Consider the following 23,459-nt stretch of genomic DNA (forward strand, 5'->3'; position numbering starts at 1 on the left):
GAAAGTCAGCAGTGCAGCACAGGAGCAGAAGAGGAGTTCCAGAAGTGATGCAAGTGATGTCCCACGTCGGCGATCGTGATGCAGTCAGTCAGTGGTGCTAGAAAACAACCAGCAAGCGATGGCAAATGCAAGAGTCGGAGAAGAGGGTTTCTCAAGGCTGAAGAGGACCAGCAAGGCCCAGAGGTCTCGACCCAAGAAGGGGAGTCCAAAGTGACCCTCCGCAGCTGGGAGAGACACAGAATAAAAGGCAGCCCCCCAGGTGACCCACAGGCAAGTAGGCACAGGAGTCGCAGTGAGGTCTACTCAGCACACTTGAAGAGGAGTCCCACGTCACTGGAGTAGCAGACAGGAGATTATGCTTTTCAGGATGGAGTGCTGGGGGCTGGGGCTACACGGAGCCTGAAGATCCCTTGGAGGAGGAACAAACAAGCCATGGTAGCTGCAGGAGTCGCAGTGCACTGGGATACTGTCCTGCAAGGAGAGGCAAGGGCTTACCATCTCCCAAGTTGGATAGCTTGTAAAGTGGACAACTCCAGACCACCACCTGTGATGCAGGATCAACGCAGTTCCGGAGGAGAGGGGATCCGCGCAGCCGTCGTTGTTGCATTTGGTGCCTACGGATGCAGGGGAGTGACTCCTTCACTCCAAGGGAGATTCCTTCCTACTTCTTGTGCAGGCTGAAGACTCGTCACCTTCTGAGAATGCACAGCCAAGGAAATGTTGCAGTTGCTTTAAGAAGCCAGAGAAACAATGTTGCAGAGTTGTGCTGGAGTTGCATATTGTCAGTTCCTTGAGGGTCCAAATGCAGTCCTGATGGCCAGAAGTTGAAGTAAACGATGCAGAGGAGTCCTGCTTGAATTTTGCACATCGAATGTGAGGATACACCTGAGAGGGAGACCCTAACTGGCCCAGGAAGGGGGATTGGTAACCTTGCAGGGTGACTACCTATTAAGAGGGAGTTGTGACGCCACCTGCCTGACCTGGCAACTCAGATGCTCCCAGGGGCCTCTGCCCACCTTGGATTCAAGATGGTAGAATCAAGGGGCCACCTGGTGGAGCTCTGGGCACCATCCCTGGGGTGGTGATGGTGTGGGGAGTGGTCACTCCCCCTTTCCATTGTCCAGTTTCGTGCCAGAGCAGGGACCGGAGGTTCCTGGACTGTTGCAAACTGGTTTATGGAAGGAGTTCACCAAATGTGCCCTTCAAAGCATACCGGTGGCTTGGGGAGGCTAAACCTCCCAAGCCTTATAACACCTATTTCCACGGGAGAGGTTGTTACCTCCTTCTCCCACAGGAACTCCTTTGTTCTGCCTTCCCCTGCTTGAGCTGGTCAGGAGGGCCTGCCATAGGGGTGACTTACAGGGACCTGGTGCAGAGACCTGTAGTGAAAGGGTGCATGCACCTTTACACGCAGACCTGAGTGTCCAGCCTGCAGACACATTTTGCATGGGCTCCCATGGGTGGCACAATACATGCTGCCGCCCTTGGGGAACCACAGGTGCCCCAATGCCTTGGGTATCTAAGTACAATATACTATGGACTTATATGGGGGCACCAGTATGCCAATTGTGGGGAGTGCTAAGTCCTAAGCAACAAATTTAGAGGCAGAGAGCACAGTCACTGGGGTCCTGGTTAGCAGGACACCAGTGAACACAGTCAAAACACACTGACAGCAGGCACAAAGTGGGGATAACCGTGCCAAAAAGTGGGTACTTTCCTACAGCTATGATTCCCAATGTTTCAACCTGTAGTGTGGGTATCGGGGAGATTTGCTCTGAGGTTTCTTGGCTACCTGTATCCTGATTTCGACCACACCAGGTGGCACATTCAGGTTCTGAAGTGGGATAAAGTCTGCCCCAGAAAAGACATTACTGAAAGTAAGTAGCTGATTCACATGAAACATGACCTTCTTTCAAGTCTCAGTGGGTTCAGCACAAAGACAATCTGTCAGATTCCATCCAGGTGTTGAAGAAGACTGCAAAAGACCGGCAGTGGTGGCTACTTGATTGCAGTTGGACCAGCAGCAGCCTCCGCTCCCTACCCCATCCAGAATTAACAGTTGTTGTGGATACATTATTTCTGAAGATGACGCTAGTCTCCGGTAGAAGCTTGTATTCAAATAAAATTATAGGAGTTGTGAGTAATTTGCTTGACACTGAAAACTTTCCCCGCTACCCTCAAAGGAGGACAGGTGCTCATGCTCACGAACAACACAACTGCCATGTGGTTCTGCAACACACACGGGGTTGTGGGGTTTTGGGCTCTGTTCAAGGAGGCTGTTTCTCAGGAAGTGACTGAATCATTTGGGCATCTCCCTGATTGTCCAACAAAAGGCAGGATCTTTGAATGTAAGGGTGGATGAACTAAGCCACCATTGCCTGGCATATCATAAATGGCAGTTAAGGTAAGAGGATGCACTGGGCGTCTTCTGCAAATGGGGAGAACCCTGACTTGATCTACTTCCCATCACAGAATACATGCAGTGTCCAAGCGTTTGTGCATTGGAGATCACTAGACAGTCCTCTTTGGCAGACACCTTTCAGCTACAGTGAAGCTCGGATCTCGTGTATGCATTTCTGCCCCTCCCTCTCCTGTCCAGAGTGCTGAAAGTGATCTAGAGATACTGGACCTAATTAGACTATTTAGACTGGGCCTAATTAAATAGTGTGGTACTTGGAATTTCCTTCCCATGAGCATTTTGTCCTTCAACCTGGCTGCCTCTTCCGGAAGCCTCCTGTTACAACAGCATGGATGGTTCATCCACCCAGCCTGCACAACCTATACCTCCATATATGGAGATCAACCACTCTGTTCAGATTCCTTATTCTCTGATCCTCACTTTTGATGGCATGCCAGAAAAGTTTCAAAACTTTCATTGGTTTAGAAAACTTAGAAATTTTGCACCTCAAAATCAAATTCTTAATCTTCACAAAGCCTCCAGCACAGTCATTGGTTGGCATCAAACCTGATCTTTCAGTGTTGATGCTGTCTCTTGTCCTTCTTCTTAACATATTCTTTTACTGGATTATTGTGACTTACTCAGTGTCTTTTTTATTTATTCGTGTCGGGCCCATCAGAGAATTGGCCCTCTTGTTGTGAAACAATTCAAGCACGACCATTCCAGTGGTAGAATGTGACGTGAGTCGCCACACTCCGCCGCCTCCTTGCATTACCTGGCTGCTGAAGGCCGGCTCGCCTCAGACAGTCGTAAACCGCCTCCAGATGATAGTCCATCTGTTGACATTGTTGGGTCCTTCCTTCAACATGCCGAAGTCACACCTGCCTCCTTGCAGAGGCTCCCTTTCATTGGAACCATTCTGTACACATTGCTTTTCTCAGCCTTCTCTCTGCCACAGCGAGTCCAGGACATTTGCTCTATGATCCCAATGTTCAAACCTCTGTCTTTTACCTCTTGCAAGAGCAACTCTAAGGCTTCTTGGCCTCCTACGTTCTGCTTGTAGATCACGCACATGCAGGCTTTGCAGCAGGATCTTAATTCTCAGTGGGCTCAGCACCAGGGGAATCTATCAAGGTGCCAGAGGAGACTGCAAAGATTTCCTTTGGACCAGTGACAGACCCCTTTCTCTACCCCACTCAAAGCTAACAGTTGTGATGGATGCTTCATTGCTGGGTTGAGGAGGTTATCTGGGAGAGGTGGAGATCAGAGGACTCCACATCATCTTGTTGGCATTGTGAGCAATGCGATTGGCACTAAAAGTGGCCCCTCCCCCGCCCCCGCGTCCAACAAATGTTTGGAATGGTTACGGTTTCAACATTATCACCATGTGGTACTGCAACAAACTGCAGCGGAGGGCTGGAAGTGGCTGAATTATCAGGGCATCTCCCTGATTGTATAGCACCTGGTAGGGGCTTTGTAAGCAGGAGCGGATGAACTCAGCCTACACTGTCTGAGAAATCATGAATGGAGGTTACACTCAGAGGTGCACAAGGTGTCTTCAAGCAGTGAGGAGCACCCTTGATTGATCTTTTCACCACCACAGAGAATGTGCAATGTCAAAGCCTCTGCGTATTGAAGTTCCAAAGGCAGTTCTCGCTCTGGGGTGCTTTTCGCTTAGATTGGAGTTCAGGACTCCTCTATGACCTCTGCCTCTGCCTTTCCTGCCCAGAATGCTAAAGGTCAGGAAAGACTGGATCTAAGTCAGCCTAGTGGTCCTGGACTGAGGGAGGATAGTGTGGTACCCAGAACGTCCGGCAGTGAGCATCTGGCCTCCAAGAGGACCTCTTGCCACAGTAACAGGGCAGGGTCCGGCGCCCCTCCTGTACAACTTGTACTTCCATGCTTAGAAATAGAGCAGCAGCAGTTGATGGCTTTTAACCTTTCCCCAGAAGTAGTTGGTGTCCTATTTGCTTCCAGACATCCCTCCACCAAAATTGTTTGTGAGACACTGGGATAAATTTGGTATGTAGTGTTTCTCCTTCAACATCCAGCCTTTCCATGCACATGTAGATAACATACTGTTATGTTGTCTTTAATTAGCACAGCAAGCCTTCCTGTGGCAACTAGCCTGCTTTGATTGGTTTCTTGAAAGGGCTGATCCATATGTTTCTGCTAACACCATTTCTAAATAAATGGTTTCTGAGGAGTGCTGGGAAGTGAGGTATCATATCTCCCAGGCGTTGCCTCTTTTTATTATTTTATCCACCATTTCATTAGGTGTGGGCTCTGGGCACCTAATGAAGTCCTCTCTTCTCCTGCACCAGGAGTTTGTCCTGCGCTGTACAATCACTGCAAACAGCATCATGCGGAGCGTCAGAAGGCACTAACCTGTTTTTGCTGCACAAGGAGATTTTCTACTTAAGCGGCAGCTTCCTCAATGCGTGTAGCATCTTTCTCAATGCAAGCGGTAACGGCCTGCTGCAACCACCTGCGTTCAGAGATCTCGCTCGTGCTCTCCTACTTAACGTTTTCTCTCACTTGGCAACTTAGCCCGAGAGAAAAAAAATCTGCTCTACTTCACTTCGTGGAGTATTTCGGAAAACTCTGCAAACTCTGCTAGCGGAGCAGAATTCTTTACCCACCCCTAGTAAATAGCCGTCTGGTGTGCCTTCACCTCTAACTTGCACCTAGTCCTTTTCATTCTCCTCCCTCTGTCTGCAGTGCAGCCACCCCAAAGTGTGTGTGTGTGTGTGTGTGTGTGTGTGTGTGTGTAAAGCATAAGCTCCCCAGTGCTTATACCATTTAAATAATAAGATAATCAGCAAGATGAGCTTTCGCTCTCTTGGGGTGACACTTAAAAACTTTGTGGGTATAATGCGTCTAAAAATCAACTGTCTCCTCATTCACGTAGAAGTGTAGAGGTCGACTCACCACATCCCATAGTGTCTTCTCTGCTGCCTGTTAGCTCATACCTAGGTCCTTTTCTGTGTTGACGCTTGATGTATGGCTCTGCTATTTTTAGTCTCGGAGCTTGGTATAGTTAGCACTGGTGGCAAGGGCTAGTGTAAAGTTATGCTCAACAGTTTTGTGTCTGCAAAGGGAAATGTAGTCAGGGTATTTGGGCCTTATCGATTAGTGTATTGATCCTCACAAATATTTACACATGGACCAAAAACTTTGGTCTGTGGTGTGACCAAGGGCTGCTGGGAGGGTAACATCTAGTGGCTGAATTGCACACCATGAAACCAGAAAACGTGAGATCAGTGCTGGCGTATCCACTTAAACAAATAGTGTGAGCCTAGATGTTTGTTTTACTTCTCTTTGCCTCCTTTTTCTTCATTATCACGTATAAGATGCCCTAAAAAGAATTGCGGCAGGATGTGCACTTTACAAAACCTTCTTTTATATTTGAGTTGATAAACTATAAAGTCTAAGTATAATAGCAATCCAGGCCACCCAAAGGGTGCCACTAACAAGTGACTGAGTCATTGTTGTGAGTCAGTTTGTAGGGGATGGTGGGGGACCATGACTGTTTATAAATTTCTGTTTGAAACTTTTTTTAAGCTTTATTTATCATTTCATATCATACATAAACATAAAGAAAAACGATTCGTTACCATGCTGTGTATAAACACCTTTTGCTAACATTGCAAAACATCAGCGCACACATAGGAAGTGATATTCAAGTACATGGAGTGTTATAATCATGTATAAAGGTAGGGACATTAAGTATTGCATAGCAGAGCAGAGGCATCAGTGGTAAGATTTGCAATTCTATATTTTGAATAGTCTGGTCTGAGAAAGGGCAGATAAGTATATAGGCATGGTTGTGAAGTTGTATATTGCCCTTATTCAGTCAGCATCAGAACTATCTTGCAGTGCCAAGTAATTTCGAAGAGGTTGCCATGTGTCTTGTGGCCAAGAGGTGGGGGGTAGAAGTGATGCGTAAAACCTCACTAGTTGTCACAGTATATCAAACTGCTCATTCAGTCAGTCGTAGATGGGCATCGTTTGCTACCCCAGTGTCGAACAATCTCCCTCCTAGCCAATAGTATGGCTATTGCCACAAAACGGCAGCCTCCCTGTGGTATTTCAGCCACATAGCCCAGTAGGGCCACTAGAGGAGTCAGTGCATTTGTGATGTCGACCATCGTAGATAACTGCTTGAACACCGCCCTCCAATATGTGCCAATGTGTACACAATTCCAACAGACTGAAAGCTTCGACCACTGCCCTGGCGCCTGGTTTGCCTGTCTTGGACATCTGCCAAGCTGCTACGTGGGCATCAGCTCACACGTTCACAAAGCACTACGGCCTAGATAGCCAGGTCCAAGGGGATGGTCATTTTGCTCAGTCTGTCCTGCAGAATTTCCTGGTGTGAGTCATTCCACAGGTCCTCCATCTGGGGAGGTACTGCCTTCTTATCTAAGCGCAAGATGAATTATCTGTGGTCCGAAGTCTCTGCCAGAAGAAAAATATATTTTTTGCTGGAAGATAATTTATCTAACTGCAGATTATTCACCGACTCACCCTGCTCCCAGTCTGAGGAATGGACTCTTTAGATCCATATTGATAACATTCCTCTCTAGATATCTGTACACTGGCACAATCTGATTTCTAAGGGCTCCCTGTCTGATAGCGTTTACCGAGATCACAAACTGATGTGAGTGTGCAGAGGTGGCAGCTGTGTAGGAGCCCAGTCGTCATTTCTGGGCCAAGACGGACCCGACGTTGAGCCACCTACCAAAGCGCAAGGGAATTGCTGCAAAAATTCTTCAATCCATTCTGCACCTGATGGGTGTTCACAAAGTGAGGAATCTGCAGTTAAATAAAATATCCACCACCAGAAATAGTGTTACCAAAGGTATGTCACTTCTTCTTAAGTTTTCTCAGTAGGTTTGTAGAATCTCAGTCCACCTACTTACTAGCCTTTATTTAGTAATTGTTATTTGTGGTTTGACACCCTAATGTTTGTTTTCATTCTTGCAGTTTGGTTGTATGATTAAAAATAGTTTACATGATCTGATGATTTACTTTTCTGCTTACTGCAGTGGCATGCCATTCAAAGATAAACACTGCATCCTGGATGGCCTTATTGGAGAAAGGCCTGAAATTGTCTATCATATATTTCATTCCATCCTGTTTGGTTCTTTTGCAGTGATGTTTGATTGGTAAGTTGTGTCCATGTATGTATTTGTATTTTTGAATTAGGATTGTAAATTTATAGATCCAGTGTTTCAGGTGTATTAAGAAAAGAATTCAAAATCTGTGCAAACACATTGTTGCTTCGAGCTGCTGTCCCTGACAAATTTTCAGAATATTTCCAACCATATATTATGAACCATTCCATGTGTGCTGACGTTGGTGATGGGACATTTCAAGTTACTGTAGTATGCAATTACACCAATTGCCACCATGTTTCAGTGACTGTAAGATTGTATTTTTTGTTGTTAATAGAGGTATTTATACAGTGCAGATGTGACCACGGGAGCTTGGGAGACAGCTGAATGCTTTAAATACTAAATGGGGTATGTCAGGCGAGTATAGTCAGAGTACATTGGAAAACACTTATGTAACTCAATGTGTACATTAAGGCGGTGACAGTTTTGGTGAGGGCTGCTACTTGAGGGAGTACTGGCATAGAATGAATGTCCAGAACCAGTGCAACAGTTTTGTAATCCATACTGTTTTTCCTTTGGGCCTAGTTGTCCATCGATTTTTTTCATTTTTCGCATGCTTGTGTGTTGTTACCCTTCAAGCCATAGGCTTAAGGAGATCCAGAGTTATCTTCAGTGCCTTAAAGACTATTTTGCCCCTTACTTCACTGAAGGTTTACTGCTGACAAAGCAGTGTTGTGTTGACTGTGGATTCTCGTAAACATTCACACAGCCCCTTACCTAAGATGGAGGATAATGGCTGCTGAATATACACTTCAGACAAGTGGTGACTGTTTCAGGTGAACATAATCTTTTCAGCTTGGCCCTCCTGTTGGCTGTGGTCCAACTGCGTTTGGGTATCAAGATTACTATATTCAGTCGCTTGTCGCCTGTTGCGAGGCATGCGTGCACTTGGGTTTGCACCCCTCTTGACACCATGAGATCGGTGTACTTCTGTAGTGCCTGTAACTACACACCAGACCTCAGACACTACCCTGTGCCTTTACAGATAGCAGATATATTGTGACTTGAATTGCTGTTCTATATGTGCGCCATTTAGATGTTCACAGCTCTATATTGTTACCAAGCTGCTCCAAAGTAACCATTTCAACAGGAGATTGTGATTTACCTTTAGTCTTGCAGTACCACAGTTACACATATGTACTTTTTTGCACCAGGGATACGTCTGTTGTACTTTACCTAGACTGGTCCCACATCCTCCCATTGGGTTAGGCCTGGACACCCTATCCATGTGTAGCAATATAGTCAGGGAGGCTTAGAACCTCACTTTCGCTGCATATACTGGTTCATAGAGGTGCTGGATAGGGACCTTATGAATCAGATCAGCTTTTGGGACGTGATCTATTAAAGTGAGAGGTCCATCAGGTTGCGTTTGATGTCAGGCTGTATGTGAACTGCAGAGAACAGGAGGCTTTAAAAATTGAGTCCTTGGGGATGTTCCAGTCCCCAACTATATCTAGGCTGTCCTATTTTCAGTGTTTATTTTTGTGGGTGTCAGTGGTGGTTTTGCAATAATTTCCAACTCTTTTGAAACACATGCTAATCAGTGTCCATTCAGCTGCCTAACCCCCAAAATAGACAAAAAATGTGTTTTTCCAGTGTTTACAAAACATTTTGCTTTTTTGCAGTGATTGTTATAAAGCACACTTAGTTTAAAGGAAAAGTAACGCAGGGTATGTAGTCTTTTCCCATTGGAAGTGTGTCCAAATGATTTATGTTAAACTGTTTTAGGCATAGAAAGTCTGTGTATTTCACTCTCACTCACAACTCAATACACTCTCTCACATCTTATTACCTCTCACACTCACTCTGTGAGCACTCTGTCTGGTTTACAGAGCTATACATGGATAAACAAAATTAGAGTGCTATATTCAGTTGTTTTAATAAACAAATTCCTCAACGTATTTGGGGCCATTCACCTACTCCTTAATGAGTATTATGACATTGTATGAGTAGTCAACCCTTCCAACAGCATAGTAAGTTATGAAACCTTTAAAAATTCAGATTACAGCAAATTAGTTGGTACCCATGTGTCAGAACCCCTTTCTGAGGGCCACCGGACACGAAAGGGCTACTGAGCCCAACCATGGGAGTTGAGGTCTTTTATTCCTGATGTCTTGGGGCCCAACCTACTATGGATTCTGATCAGCTGGGCAAAGTACCTCTTCTATACTTGATTCCCAGGATAGTGTGGTCTGAGCAATCCAAGGCTCCCTGGGTAGGAGGTGGATACAGGATAGTGCACACAGGCTCACAACACAGACTGCCCACAGCAATAGCAATAAATCATTTCCCAGCAAGTACTCACTTTTATTAAAAAAGAGAAGTATTTTTTTCTACCACTATCCACACAGGAAAAATCTGACATCCACAAACAATTACACGTCCTCCACTGGTTCCCTGTTCCTCTCACTCCTCGTGTTAGCGATTGTGGTTATTCCCCACTCACTATTGGTAACATCCAGGTATGCCCCAGTAGTAATCCTAGGGCCAGATGTAGCAAAAAAATATTTTGCGAGTTGCAAATTGCGAGTCACAGCGACTCGCAATTTGCAACTCGAAAAATATTATGCAGAAAGGTGTCTCAGACACCTTCTGCGGCTCGCTATGGGGGTCGCAAAGACCCACCTCATGAATATTAATGAGGCGGGTCGCAGTTTGCGACCCCATAGCGAGTCTAGGCACTCACAGGGATGGTGGCCTGCTGGAGACAGCAGACCACCATGTCCGTGACTGCTTTTTGAATAAAGCAGTTTTTTCTTCTTTTTGCAGCCCGTTTTCCTTAAAGGAAAACGGGCTGCAAAAAGAAAAAATTCCGAAACCATTTGGTTTCGGTTTTTTCAGAGCAGGCAGTGGTCCATAGGACCACTGCCTGCTCTGGAAAAAAAAAATTTTAGGCACTCACATTGCGAATGAGTTACCATCCACTTCAAGTGGATGGTAACTGCGAGTTGGTTTGCGACCGCATTCGCGGTCCCAAAGCAACTCAGCATGGCGATGCGGTCGCAGATAGGAAGGTAACACCCCTTCCTATTTGCGAGTCGCAGCCTCAAATTGTGAGTCGGTACCGACTTGCAATTTGCGGCTGTGCATCGCATTATGCCTTTTGCGCCTCGCAAACTGCGTTTTTCGCAGTTTGCGAGGCGCAAAAGGCTTGCTACATCTGGCCCCTAGTCTCAACTCCAGTTTAAAGTCAATAGTGTTCCAGCACTAATGTGCTAAATTAGCAGCAGGTTCCTCTGAGGCAGACAGGCCCGAAACCACTCTTACCCACACCAGCAGATGTGAAGCATCAGGAGTTTTTGGAAGTGCCCCGTGTGCTGGCGCTCCTGTTTAGTTGAGTTGGCCATACATGGTCCAGGTGGCTGCATTCAGCGGCCGCAGAGTCTCTCACTTGCAGTTGTTTTCTGAAGTGTCTAGGGGCCCTCTGCTGCTCCTCCTGAAGGATAGGTGCTCGGTCATCTCCCGATGGAGAGGGGGGCTATGTGGATCATGTCTTGGGCTCCTCGCATGGGTGATGATGCACTTATGCTTGCATGGCATCCTCACTTCCCTAGTGGTAGAGCAGAACAGGTTGAAGTCCTTGGTGCTTCTGGCGACTCCTCTGACAATAAGGGACCATCACAACTCACACTCTGCAGTGCTTTAGCATGCTTTAAAGAGCAGTGGCGTTGAGTGCATTGGTGTGAAGTAGAGTGCAGTGGCACAGAGTGCAGTGGCACAGAGTGCAGTGGCATAGAGTTCATTGGTTTTGAGTAAAGAGGTGTAGAGTACATTGGGTAGAGTGGAGTGCTTTAGAGCAGAATGACGTAGACTTTAGTGGCATAGAGTAGAGGGGCATAGAGTGCAGTAGTGTAGATTGTTTCAGAATAGAGTGCAGTGTCGTAGAGTTGAGTGCTGCACAATAGAGTGGAGTGGTGCAAGGTAGAGTGGAGTGGCATAGAGTGGAGTGGTGCAGGGTAGAGTGGAGTGGTGTAGAGTGGAGTGACGAAGAGTGCAGTGCTGCATAGTAGATTAGAATGGCATAGAGTGCAGTGGTGTAAAATAGAGTGGTGCAGTGGCACAGAATAGAGTGGCAGAATGTGCAGTGTTGCAGAGTAGAGTATTCATGTAGAGTGATGCAGAGTGCAATGCTGTAGAGTGTTTTAGAGTAGTGTATAGTGGCATAGAGTGCAGTGATTTAGCGTAGAGTGGAATTGTGCAGAGTGGAATAGAGTGGCATACAGTGCAGTAGCATAGAGTAGATTTTTCAGAGTTAATTGAAGCGGTGTAGAGTGCAGTGGCATAGAGTAGAGTGCAGTATCATAGTGTTCAGAGTAGATTAGAGTAGTTTAGAGTGCAGTGGTGTAGAGTGCAGAGTGAAGAGGTGCAGGGTAGAGTGCAGTGACATAAAATGGAGTGAGGCAAGCAGAGTGGCATAGAGTGTAGTTGCATAGAGTGGCTTAAAGAAGAGTGGTGCAGAGTAGACTGCAGTAGTGTTTAGTAGAGTGACATAGTGCACTGGAGTTGTGGTGCAGAGTAGAGGGATGTAGAGAGCAGTGGTATGGAGTGTTGCAGACCAGAGTATGATGGCCTACGGTACAGTGGTGAAGAGTAGTTGACGTAGAGTGCGTTGTTTTTTTATAAAGTGGTGTAGAGTGCATTGGCAAAGAGTGCAGTGGTTAGAGTGGAGTGGAGTGGAGTGGCGTAGGGTAGAGTTGTACAGAGTAGAGTAGCACAGAGTGGAGTGGTGCAGTGTAGACTGCAGTGGCATAAAGTGGAGTGCAACAGAATAGATTGTTTCAGGGTAGAGTGAAGTGGCGTGGAGTGGAATGATGCACAGCAGAGTGGAGTGGTGCAGGGTGGAGTGGAGTGCCATAGAGTGCTGTGTTGCAGAGTGCAGTGGTGCAGAGTAGATTATAGTGGTGTAGAATGGGTGACATAGAGTGCATTGGCATACAGTGGTGTAGAGTGGAGTAGGGTAAAGTAGAGTATGCATGGTGTGGTAGCGCACTGCCATTACAGACAACACATCTATTGAAATGACCATTACATTTGCACAGACATACATTTTTACTGATAAAGGCATACAGCGCAAAACTATAATGCGTGGAAATGTCATCACCTAGTGTTTTGATTTGATAGTACTAAAATATTTCTTTCCAGCACACTTCAGAATTACCCCCAATACCCAGCATGATCGTCACATAAATCGTCTCACTTTGAAGTTAGAGAACAAAAAGTAAACACCAAGCTCCCTCAGAAGACAGACACTGACATTTGACCTCTGTGTTTGAATGCACAGCAAATGTGACAAGATAAGAACAAGATTTAAAGGCATGTTTACAGAAAAGGAGCACTCTGAAGGATACTGTTAATAAGGTTTGGGCACAGGAAGGGACGAACTCAAGCTGAACAGCCTAAATCAAATAAAGCAAGCAAATAGAAAGCAAGAAAATGTGAGTTACAAATCAAAAAGCCAGTGGTGAGCAACAGGCGTAATGCAGACAAAATGTTCCCAAGATGATGATAGCAAACCGTATAGCTACGCTGTCTGGTAAGCTTTGACCTACATAGTGAGCCTGCAGACCTCACTCTTGTAACAGTTTGAAAAAGACCAGTTCACTCCTACTGATCATTACATGGTATACTGCCATCACTGCTCACCTGCTTCTTAACTCCTAGTGAGGGCAGTAGCCTTCCATCACTATGGAGGTGGCACTTTGGGTGGCCCTCCTGGTCCAATAAGACTGCATTCCATGAGACAGGCCTATGTCATGGCACACACACATGATCCATGTTTGACTCTAACACAAAAATCAGCATTAGGGATTCAGAACAGGCGTGCACGTTCATTACTATGCAGAGAACTTTTCCGGCCCAACCCCCTTGGATTCAGAGGCACAGGAAACTTGATGATTAAGCATGCTCGCTACTGTTATTTTGTACTCTTTGCCTGACTACATTAAGGTGATGTTGTGTGGGCATTCATTGGTACCAAGGGTTCTCATGGCACATGTCTCACTTTGTCAGTCCTGATCTGTTAACAGAAATCACATTGTATTTTGCCACTTGAAAGTTTGCTGTTAACATTGCAACTATGGGCCGTAAAGTGCAGTTGTGTCAAAATCCAAGATTAGCTGAACATATTGCACATACCTATGGGACACCTTGCAGCTATGAATTCTGTTAGATGTGGAAAGCCCTGTCATGTTTTCACCACTATCCCATGCGTATGGTGACAACACTCTTTTCACAGCTACCTGTCATTTTACCTAGCATTGATTGTATTAAAGCCTGGGGTGTTTAGCAGTTGACCTGGTAGCAATGCTGGCTTGTTAGAAAAAAGTAGGGGGGCTGATGTATCAAAGGATGTTACCCATTCTGTGCTGTGAGTGAATGTGATAGTCCATATTGGCTAAGATTCTCATGGACCAGTCCTTTCACAAATCAGTGAAAGAATTACACCCGGCCAAAAGAGCAAATATGATTTTAATATTCCCATATTTTCTACATTGTTTAAAATAATCAAATCGGACATAAACATGCTTCGAAGCCCTACACCTTTAATCTTTGCACACACAGCTGGAGGAAAGAAGAGGAATAACAGTGACATCTGTAATGTCACAAACTCACCTGGTTCCGACTGAAGATAGAATACTGGAACACCTAGGCCCCTGGAGGGCAGCTAATGATCAACGAACTATAACTCTTAAATCATGTACTGCCCTCGAGGAGAAAGGGGGATTAAAATAAGAAAAGCTAGACTTGCATCACCGGGTCTGCTTTGCTGCCTTGCGACACTGTATAGAAGGGTCTGTACTCCCTGGACCTCTTTAGTGTTGAAGCGTGTGGTGCACCAGAAATAACAAGAAGAATTGTTTACGCACAGTTCTCAGCATATCCAGCTTAAACAATTCTTCACATTAATATACACTTACCGGCTTTGTCAGAAATACTGCATCTGAGCAGGTACAATTCAAAGTTAGCTGGAGTTTCTGGCACTCCCAAGAATGTCTTAACATACAATGTTGAGTTCAAACTTGAATGCATAGATTGTGTGCTGTACAGTTTTTTTTAAGTTCTTGATACAGAACTTGTCAAGAAATACTGATGAAAAGACCTTCAGTTCTGATACAATTAAAGTTTGGAGCGTGCTCTAGTAAAAGTGTCCCGAGCGCTGGGACTTTTAGGATAGTTGAGAACAAAATAATGTCTGATTTCCAAGAACATGCTTTCACCTCTAAAGAACTGTCTTGGCTTAACTCACACTTTTCTATGGAATAGTGCTCCTTAACATGGGGATTAAGTACGTAGCCTTGTCTTTAATTCTTCAACTTGAATCTCTTGGAAGACTGGAGGCTGTGGTGCAAGAAGCCTAAGAGGAGGTGGAATTGTAGCACTGGATACAAGGACACACAAACATCGCAGAAGTCAGGATCACGGGATCAGTAGAAATGCTTGGAAGAATATAGCGCAGGAGGGTTCTGGGCGACTGAGGTGAGTGCAGGGAAGATGCTAGTGCAGGACTGGAACAAGGCCAAGTGCCGATTCCGGGTTGAACATGGAATTTATACATGATGAGAGATACTGTTCCAGAAAGGCAGGTGGCTCATTTGGGAGACTGGAAAGTTCCAAAGGAAATCTGAGAGAGTCCAAGTGCTAAAATAACAAATTTGACCTTTGCTGATGACCGGTGCAAGTTATGGTTGGAATCAATTTACCATATCAGGTGGAACCCAAAAACATTATGGTTGGAGTCAGTAGGTCGTAACGGATGGGGACTAAAAATCCAGGAAACATGTGGTCCTCATGCAGGTGCAAACTGAATGAACAAGAGGTTTAAGGATTCCACAGCTCTGGGAGGAGGGGTCATGGGTTGCAGGAGGCCGTGAGGTGACACAGAGAAAAAAATAACATGAGCCCTGTGCATAAAGCCCAGAGCACAGCGTGAACAAGAGGGGGTCATGACACCTAAACAGCAAACGTCATGCAGAATACCCTTTAACAAGTTTTTTTTTTGCTGGTACCTTGCATAACAAAATTACATTGTGTTGATACCTTACGGAAGGAATAAAAATGACTCATTCTTGCTCACTTTCGTTTCTTGGACTGGCATCTTAATTTGTGGTTGTGCAGGTATTTATCAGTGTTTGTTTAAACTGATGATGGCGGTTTCTCTTTTGGTGGCATTTTATCAGTTCCTATAGGTTTACACCCAAAACAAGATAGCCTCAGTATACATTGTTGTTGTCTTTTGGTATGAACTCTGAACATTCAGTGATTAAATGTTCATGGTCAGGCATTTCATAAATCAGACCAAAGTTGAAGCCCTGAGTGATGTGCTGCCTAGGCAGCTGGGGATATATTTTAAAGAGTGGTGAACTGAGTGTTCATGGCTACAGAGTGAATATGAGTGCAACGGCAAGGCTCACCCCAGACTCACCTATACAGACTTTGGTTTTCGGTTGTGTAAACATACAGGATGACTTGACAAAGCCATGTACGTTTGAGGAGTAGTGTGTGTTTATCTTTGGTCCTCTATGAAAAGTATGTGTCAGTGGATCATGTGTGACTGCAAACATAGTGCGATGGTTGAGAGGGGCTCGTGGGTTGATGAAGACCTGAAGCTCTTTGGGTGGTCAGTAGTATGCTGCTCTTTTTGGCATGCTTTGTTGAGAGTACGATTTGGAGAGAGGCTTATCTGGGAAGTGCTTGGATGTTGTGCATAAACTTCGAAGGATTGCCAAACTGTTGTGATGGATTTATGGATGTTCTTAAGCATAAAGTGAAGTAAGAGAGGCGAAGACTTTATTGTATATTGCTTACCATCTTCAAATAAGAGGCTATTCTTTTTGTTGTGTGTGGTTGGTAGAGTGTGAGCTCATAGGATGACCTGAGCTGGTAGGGTTTGATTGCTAACATGTGGGTTCATAGTCTGGTCTAAAAGGAAAGTGTTGTACATCCTTTGAGAGATAGAAAGGGGTTTCCCAAATGTGATGTCTTATAAATGTGCATAACACATGTCTTGAGGAATGTAGCAAGCATAAAAGCACTATCCTTTTCTAAGATAACCTATGCACACATTATTCATCTGTTTGGGAGCTACCAAGTCTTAGCCACCCTCCTGAACTCTAAGTGCCCATGGATGACCCTTATCCTTGCAGGTTGAAAAATCCTAAACGTAGCTGCCTGTAAAGAAGTAAGTACCGCCAATGCATGTTCTTCACCTGTATTTTAATTTGAGGGAGGTGTGTTGTATGTGGATAGCCTAGTGGCTGAAGGAGGGCACAAGAGAGCTGATTGAAAGCGCTCCAAAGGTTATCTATGCATGATGGGACCAAGGCGCTGATGGCCTAAACCCAGTTTGGGAAGCCACGATGACGGAGGATGTGTGGTAGGGGTCACAAGATGCAGAAAGCATGTTTTGGTGCTTGAATTACTCGTGCCACAAAATACAATTTGGAATCACCCATCGCTTACAGATTCAATACACCCTTTGACATTTTTGGTAGGTTTACCTGAGCCAGGTTGTGGTGATACTTTGCTCAGTTTCCACAGTTGAGAATCTCTATTTTGAGGAGCGGAGTTGGAAGTGAGTGATTAGCATTCAGAGGCCCCTTTCTTAGATGTATTGGTATAAGGAAAAGGAGTCACTGTGCAAATGGTTTTTGAACTTTGGAACTTCAAGATGATCTATGTGTTATTAGCATAGTTGCAGATGACCGATTGAATGATCTGTTGATGTTGGTTACAGGACTGTGGGATTAACTGAAAATGAGAGGAGAAACGGTAGAACAGTGCTAGATGCCGGTGAAGAAACAGAAAGTAACTCAAGGAAAATGCAAATAAAGTAGTGCAGCACTCAGTATTTCTTCCTTCCTTAGTGAGGGGGGGGAGCTGAGTGAAGCTTGGATGGTGATGATTGGGCGGGGGATTAATATTGAAAACTGTGTCTGCCTTACCTTGCAGAAGAGATGCAGGGATTCTCACAATTGATATTTCCTAGGTCTAACAGAAACTAATCTGAATCACCACAGGCGTCGTCATATGCAACATAGTCCACTCTTGAAGCACTGGTAGACGGCTAGAAGAGGATGAAGGGGCTTACTCACAAGTCTTTCGCTGACAATGGAGAAGGTCGAATTAATTTGAGCATATATATTATGTTGAATTCGAGTTAATTAGCGTAGCTGCTTTTGACAGATTCAGCATGTTTATTTCCCCATAATTTATTATCAATCTATATAATACAAGCTATTTGTAAGGAAATATTTTTCTTATGAAAGACCAGGACCGCCAATAAAATTTTATGTATTGAGGAATCACAAAACTTATGATCTGCATTGCAATGTTAAATATCCCTTTGACCGTGCCTTTCTGACAAAACCAAACATCCAAGGCCTAATAAGAGCATCTTAGGAAGTGGATGTACAGCAATAAAGAGATAGCATTTTACCCCTGAAATAAAACCCAGTGATAGCCGAAAGTGGAGATTTAAGGACTTTCCACAGTTAGTTATTGAAATAACTAATAATTGGATAGCTGTACTTAAATCAGCTGGACTAAATTGCTTGAGACTTGATCATATTGTTTAACACAATTGATAGTCACTGTAAAAATAAGAGCATTTGATTCCACAGTTTAACTTACAGCAGTGGTTTGGCGGGCATACCTTCATTGCATACATCAACATATTGGAAGGTAAAAACGTGTTTCTCGACTCCAAGTCATTGTGCCTACATTCAGTACGATGAGTTCAACCCAGGAATTGTACCCATGCAGGAATGTTATAGGGCCACTTATAAGATTTACAATAGGTTAAGAACTACTGCCTTTGAATGAATAGATATTGCAGAAGCTCATATTATGGTTGCAGGACTATCTTATCCAGTGCTTGATTTCAGCTGGCTGTTATCGGTTGGGGCACTCTTTTTTCTTCATTAGACATTTGCTGAGAGCAAGAGAGTGAAAAACACACAAAGCGCAAAGAAGGCAAAAACGTTACAAAGGGAGAAAGCAGGAACCTGCATGAGTGAGATAAAAGGGCAGGGAGTATCTGGTAGTGGATTGAAACAACAGGTGGATTTAAGACTACGCAGCCTCGGTACTAGGCACATCTACATTAACTTCATGGATCGCAAGCTTCTGACCAGAGCTATGGGCATTGACACTCCTTCTTTACAAACTAAGCAGGGATTTTATAAGGAGTAGGTGACGTTGAGACCAGCATGATTGACTGAAACTATCAACACGTGCCCAGCAGGAGAGGGATGTCCCTTTCAATGACAGATAACCAAACTGAAATGAAATACACTGCAGAAGCATCCCACTATGAATGTATATTATCAGCCCATTCTGTGTGAAGAATGTGCCTGGAAAATATCGCTCTATACAGTGTAACTTTCGGAAAGTATTATAAAAGACTTTGCCTCTTGCACACTTGCCTAGCCAGCCTCCAAAGTGGGACTCAGATATTGTACTGATTTATCTAATAGGCCCACTGTTTTAGACCAATGTGAAATCAAATATTTATTAAAAATGTTGACTAATTCTAAAGTCAAAAATAAGTGTGATGCTTGAGTGGATGTTCGGCCTTGTCAGTGGAGAATCCTTTCAGTATGCTCTAAGAATAAAGTAACCTTGAATTTTCAAGTCCATCAAGCCTTACATTCCCACGATTCCTTTTAATGCCTCTAATACCAGTAAAATGACTGCATGTGTTGGAGATCAGAAAAGAACTGGGGTAATAGATTTGTTCAGTTTAGAGCTTTGGAAACCTGCAACAGCTCTGGGTCACGTTCTGTCTTGAAGCAAGTGGTGTTATTGTTCCCCTACCCAGCATCTATAATGTTTATTTTTATATATCAAGTATTCTATGTCCACTCTCATGAGTATCCTGCTTCCACAGAAGTCACTTAAGCAACTATATGTTTCTCAGCACTCAGTTCCACAAAACAGAAATGCCTTGACATGAATAGAAGACAAGACACAAGTGGGCAAAAAGTTCTAAGAAACGTTTTGCTTAGTATGTGTCCTGGAGATGTGTATATTGTGGTTTTATAATAACTGGAGCGCTTACTGGTCTGATTCCACCCTTTTGTTTACCAGTCATCTTCACCGCTCAACCAGCGGTGTCAGTGTGTTGAAGCATGAGATTACACTCTCAAAACTGAACCACAAAGTGTTCTTCTCCACGCCCTAGTCGTGTGCTTTGCTTCTCCACCAATCAAGCATTTGTAGATGGTTTGAATTAATTAAAGTGCTCTCTGACCTACTTCGTTTTTTTGGCTGCTCTTCTTTACAGCTACACATTTGTTTTCAGAGAGTGTGTGTGTGTACGTTTGATACAAAAAATGCTGGGTGGTACATTCCTCAAGCTGAAAGACCGTACTGCTGTACAGTTAATTCTGTCGAGTGCTATAGTATGTTGCAGTGATTTTACATGCAAACATTTTGAATCTAGAACAGATCCTTATCACAAAACGGAACCATTAAGACATGCACAATAGTGGGGTTTTGGGAAATGTCATGAATGTAAACCTCTTAAAAATATAGCTGTGCATCAGTGCCTGTTGTGCTACCCATTTTGCCTGACAAACTGATTCTTTGGACATATGGTTCTTTTCTTCTGAAGGGGGTCACCCGGTTTCACATTGACCTGAGCATTACTATGCCTGCCTTCTGCACTCCACCTCTATCAAAGTAGGAGGAGAGACTGCATTGTTTGGATCCACAAAGGACTGTGTGGACGATCAGCTCTTCAAAAGGTTCACTAGGACATCTAAAGCCAGTCTCTTACTTCTGCGCAACCTGTGAGTAATACCTGATCCCCCACGTAAAGACTTTGAAAAAGCCACATAAGACAGTCATCGATCCACCACTGGCCATGGTCGGATCCGAAAATTACATTCGGATGCCCCATCTTCGGCATCGACCTCTGGCTCCACACCTCATTCGACATCGGGAACGAGTCAAACCTTCGACCCGAGGGTTTCGGCTTCGAGCAAAAAAAACTCTCTGCCTATGTTTCAGAGCTGAAGGCTTCTATTTTCCATAAAGCGTAAATTGTTTCAGAAACGAAAATCCCTTCTTCAAAAGACTAAAGTCTTTCCTCAGACTTAACACTGGAGCCTACCCTTGAAACTATGGACGCTCATCAGCACCTGATTCATATCCAAAAAGGAACAGGAAGCATTATTGCCTCTCCTCCATTTCCAATTAAGAGAAAACTTACTTTCCAGGAAACTTTGACACAGCTCTTCCACCTAAGAAGCTCTCCTAAGACAAGGCTCCAGTAAAACCTAGGCCTTCTCCACACTCTCCTGTGTACTTCCTTTTACAACTTCACCATCTCCTCCACCTATTGTGGAACCACAATTTTCTCCATAAGATTAACCAACACCTCAGGGAGATTGCATGGAAGACTACTCCATTTCTACCCTCAGTGGTCCAATATCAACACGGATTAATGGGCTCTGTCAATTATCCAACATGGTTACTATTCAGAACTCATTTCCATTCGACCAAATATTACCCCGCACATTCACAAAATGACGCACGACCATCTCACTCTCTTAAAAGAAGAGGTACAATCTCTTCTTCTCAAAGGAACTATAGAACCTGTTCCCCTATCACAGAAAGGGTTAGGAGTATATTCCGTATACTTCCCCATACCAAAAAAGGGTGGCTCTCTAAGATCAATTCTGGATCTCAGACCTCTCAACTTGTACATACTTTCAGAGCACTTTCACATGGTCACTCTGCAAGATGTTATTCCCCTATTACAGCTACAAGATTACATGGCAGCATTAGATCTCAAAGATGCTTATTTCTACATTCCTATACATCCTGCACATCGCAACTACCTCTGGTTTGTCACTGCGGGAAAACATTATCAATTCAAGGTTCTACCATTCAGGGTAACAACCGCTCCCATAGAATTCACAAAATGCTTAGCGGTAATTGCTGCATTCCTCAGTAGACAACATATTCATGTTTTCCCCTACTTGGACGATTGGCTCATCAAAGCCAGTACTATGCAACAATGTCAAAAACGTACACAGTAAACCTTTTACACAGTCCGGGATTTACAATCAACTTTCTCAAATCCCATCTCCATCCCTCATCAGATACAGCCTTATCTGGGAACAATTATCAGTACTCACTCAGGGTTGGCATATCCAAACCCAGCATGAATTCAAGCTTTTCAATTTCAGGAGAACCCTACTTACACAGTCAGACTAGTGATGAAGTTATTAGGGATGACGGCTTCCTGCATTGCTGTCATTCCTCATGCCAGACTACACATGCGTCCATTACAGCAGTGTCTGTCTTGTCAGTGGTCTCAGTCACAGGGTCATTTTCAGGATCTAGTTTTGTTGGACTGCCAGATTCACTGCTCTCTGCAATTGTGGAATCCCACCAACCTTTCAAAAGGGAAGCCCTTTCAAGACCCTGTACCTCTGATCACTCTTACTACAGATGCATCACTGATAGGTTGGGGAGCTCACCTCATAAACCTCAAAATACAAGGCAGGTGGGATCCCATTCATCAAACTTATCACATCAGTTACTTGGAGTTACTAGCAGTCTTTCTAGCGCTCAAAGCATTTCTGCCACAACTTTCCCACAAAGTGGTTCTAGTCCATGCAGACAACATAACAACTATGTATTATCTGCAGAAACGGGGGGCACACACTCATCTCAATTGTCCCTTCTAGCACAGACAATTTGGAAATGGGTAATTCACAATCACATACATCTAATGGCAGAATATCTCCCAGGAATGCACAGTCAGTCTGCAGGCCTCCTAAGCAGGATTCGACAACAAGTCCATGAATGGGAACTTCACCCACAGGTATTTCATCAATGCTTTCACCTCTGGGAAACACCAGAGATAGATGTCTTTGCCACCGTAGAAAACTTAGAATGCCAAAACTTTGCATCAAGATACACACACCTTCAGTCCAAGGGCAATTCTCCATTGATGAATCGGTCAGGGATATTTGCTTACGTTTTTCCGCCACTCCTACTCATTCCATTTCTGGTTCGCAAACTGAGAGAAACATCACTCACCATGATCCTTGTAGCCCCAACCTGGGCACGTCAACCTTGGTACACAACATTATTGGATCCGTCTGCGGTTCACCACCAAAAACATCCCAACAGACCAGACCTTTTAACTCAAAAGCAAGGTCAAATCAGACATCCAGACTTCAAAATACTCAATCTTGCCATATGGCTCCTGAAGTCATAGAGTTTGGATATTTATAGCTTCCATCAGAATGTATGGACATTTTTCAAGAGGCGCTTACACCTACAACTAGACAGTGTTGTGCTGCAAAGTGGAAATGTTTTGTATGCTACTATCAACTTAAACACATTGATCCTCTCAAAGCATCAATACAAGCCATTATTTGCTATCTGCTACATTTACAAAAGGCAAATTTTGCATACTCATCTATCAGACTTCATTTAGCAGCCATAGCTGCTCACCTCCAAAACAGACGACAAACTTCTTTGTTCAGAATTCCTGTAATTAGAGCATTTATGGAAGGATTTAAAAGGGTTAGTCCTCACAGGGTTCCTTCAGCTCCAGTATGGAACCTTTGTAGTGTCCACCATTTGAACCAATGCATTTCTGTTCCTTGCAATTTATTTCCTGGAAATTTGCATTTTTAGTGGCTATCACTTCTCTATGACGTGTAAGTGAATTATAAGCTTTCACTTTAGAAGAACCCTTTTTTCAAGTACATAAATATAAAGTAGTCTTTATGACACACCCTAAATTTCTCTCAAAAGTAGTTTCACCGTTTCACATTAACCAAACAGTTGAGTTACCTGTTTTTTTCCCCACATCTCGACTCAGTCGCAGAAAGAGCTTTACACACACTAGATGTTGA

The 23,459-nt window shown here is 44.2% G+C and overlaps 1 protein-coding gene across 3 annotated transcripts in view; it reads left to right on the forward strand.

Annotated features, from left to right (window-relative positions):
• Nucleotides 1–23,459, forward strand: part of DPY19L4 (dpy-19 like 4) — a 516,401-nt gene that overhangs the window by 239,832 nt on the left and 253,110 nt on the right. For all 3 annotated transcript variants that reach the window (XM_069220490.1, XM_069220492.1, XM_069220491.1), the window contains exon 13: nucleotides 7,450–7,569. In XM_069220490.1, the coding sequence (XP_069076591.1) occupies nucleotides 7,450–7,569 (120 nt within the window). The remainder of the gene's footprint in view (nucleotides 1–7,449; nucleotides 7,570–23,459) is intronic.

The sequence above is a fragment of the Pleurodeles waltl genome, chromosome 2_2 (assembly GCF_031143425.1).
Source record: "Pleurodeles waltl isolate 20211129_DDA chromosome 2_2, aPleWal1.hap1.20221129, whole genome shotgun sequence".
Lineage (NCBI taxonomy): Eukaryota > Metazoa > Chordata > Amphibia > Caudata > Salamandridae > Pleurodeles > Pleurodeles waltl.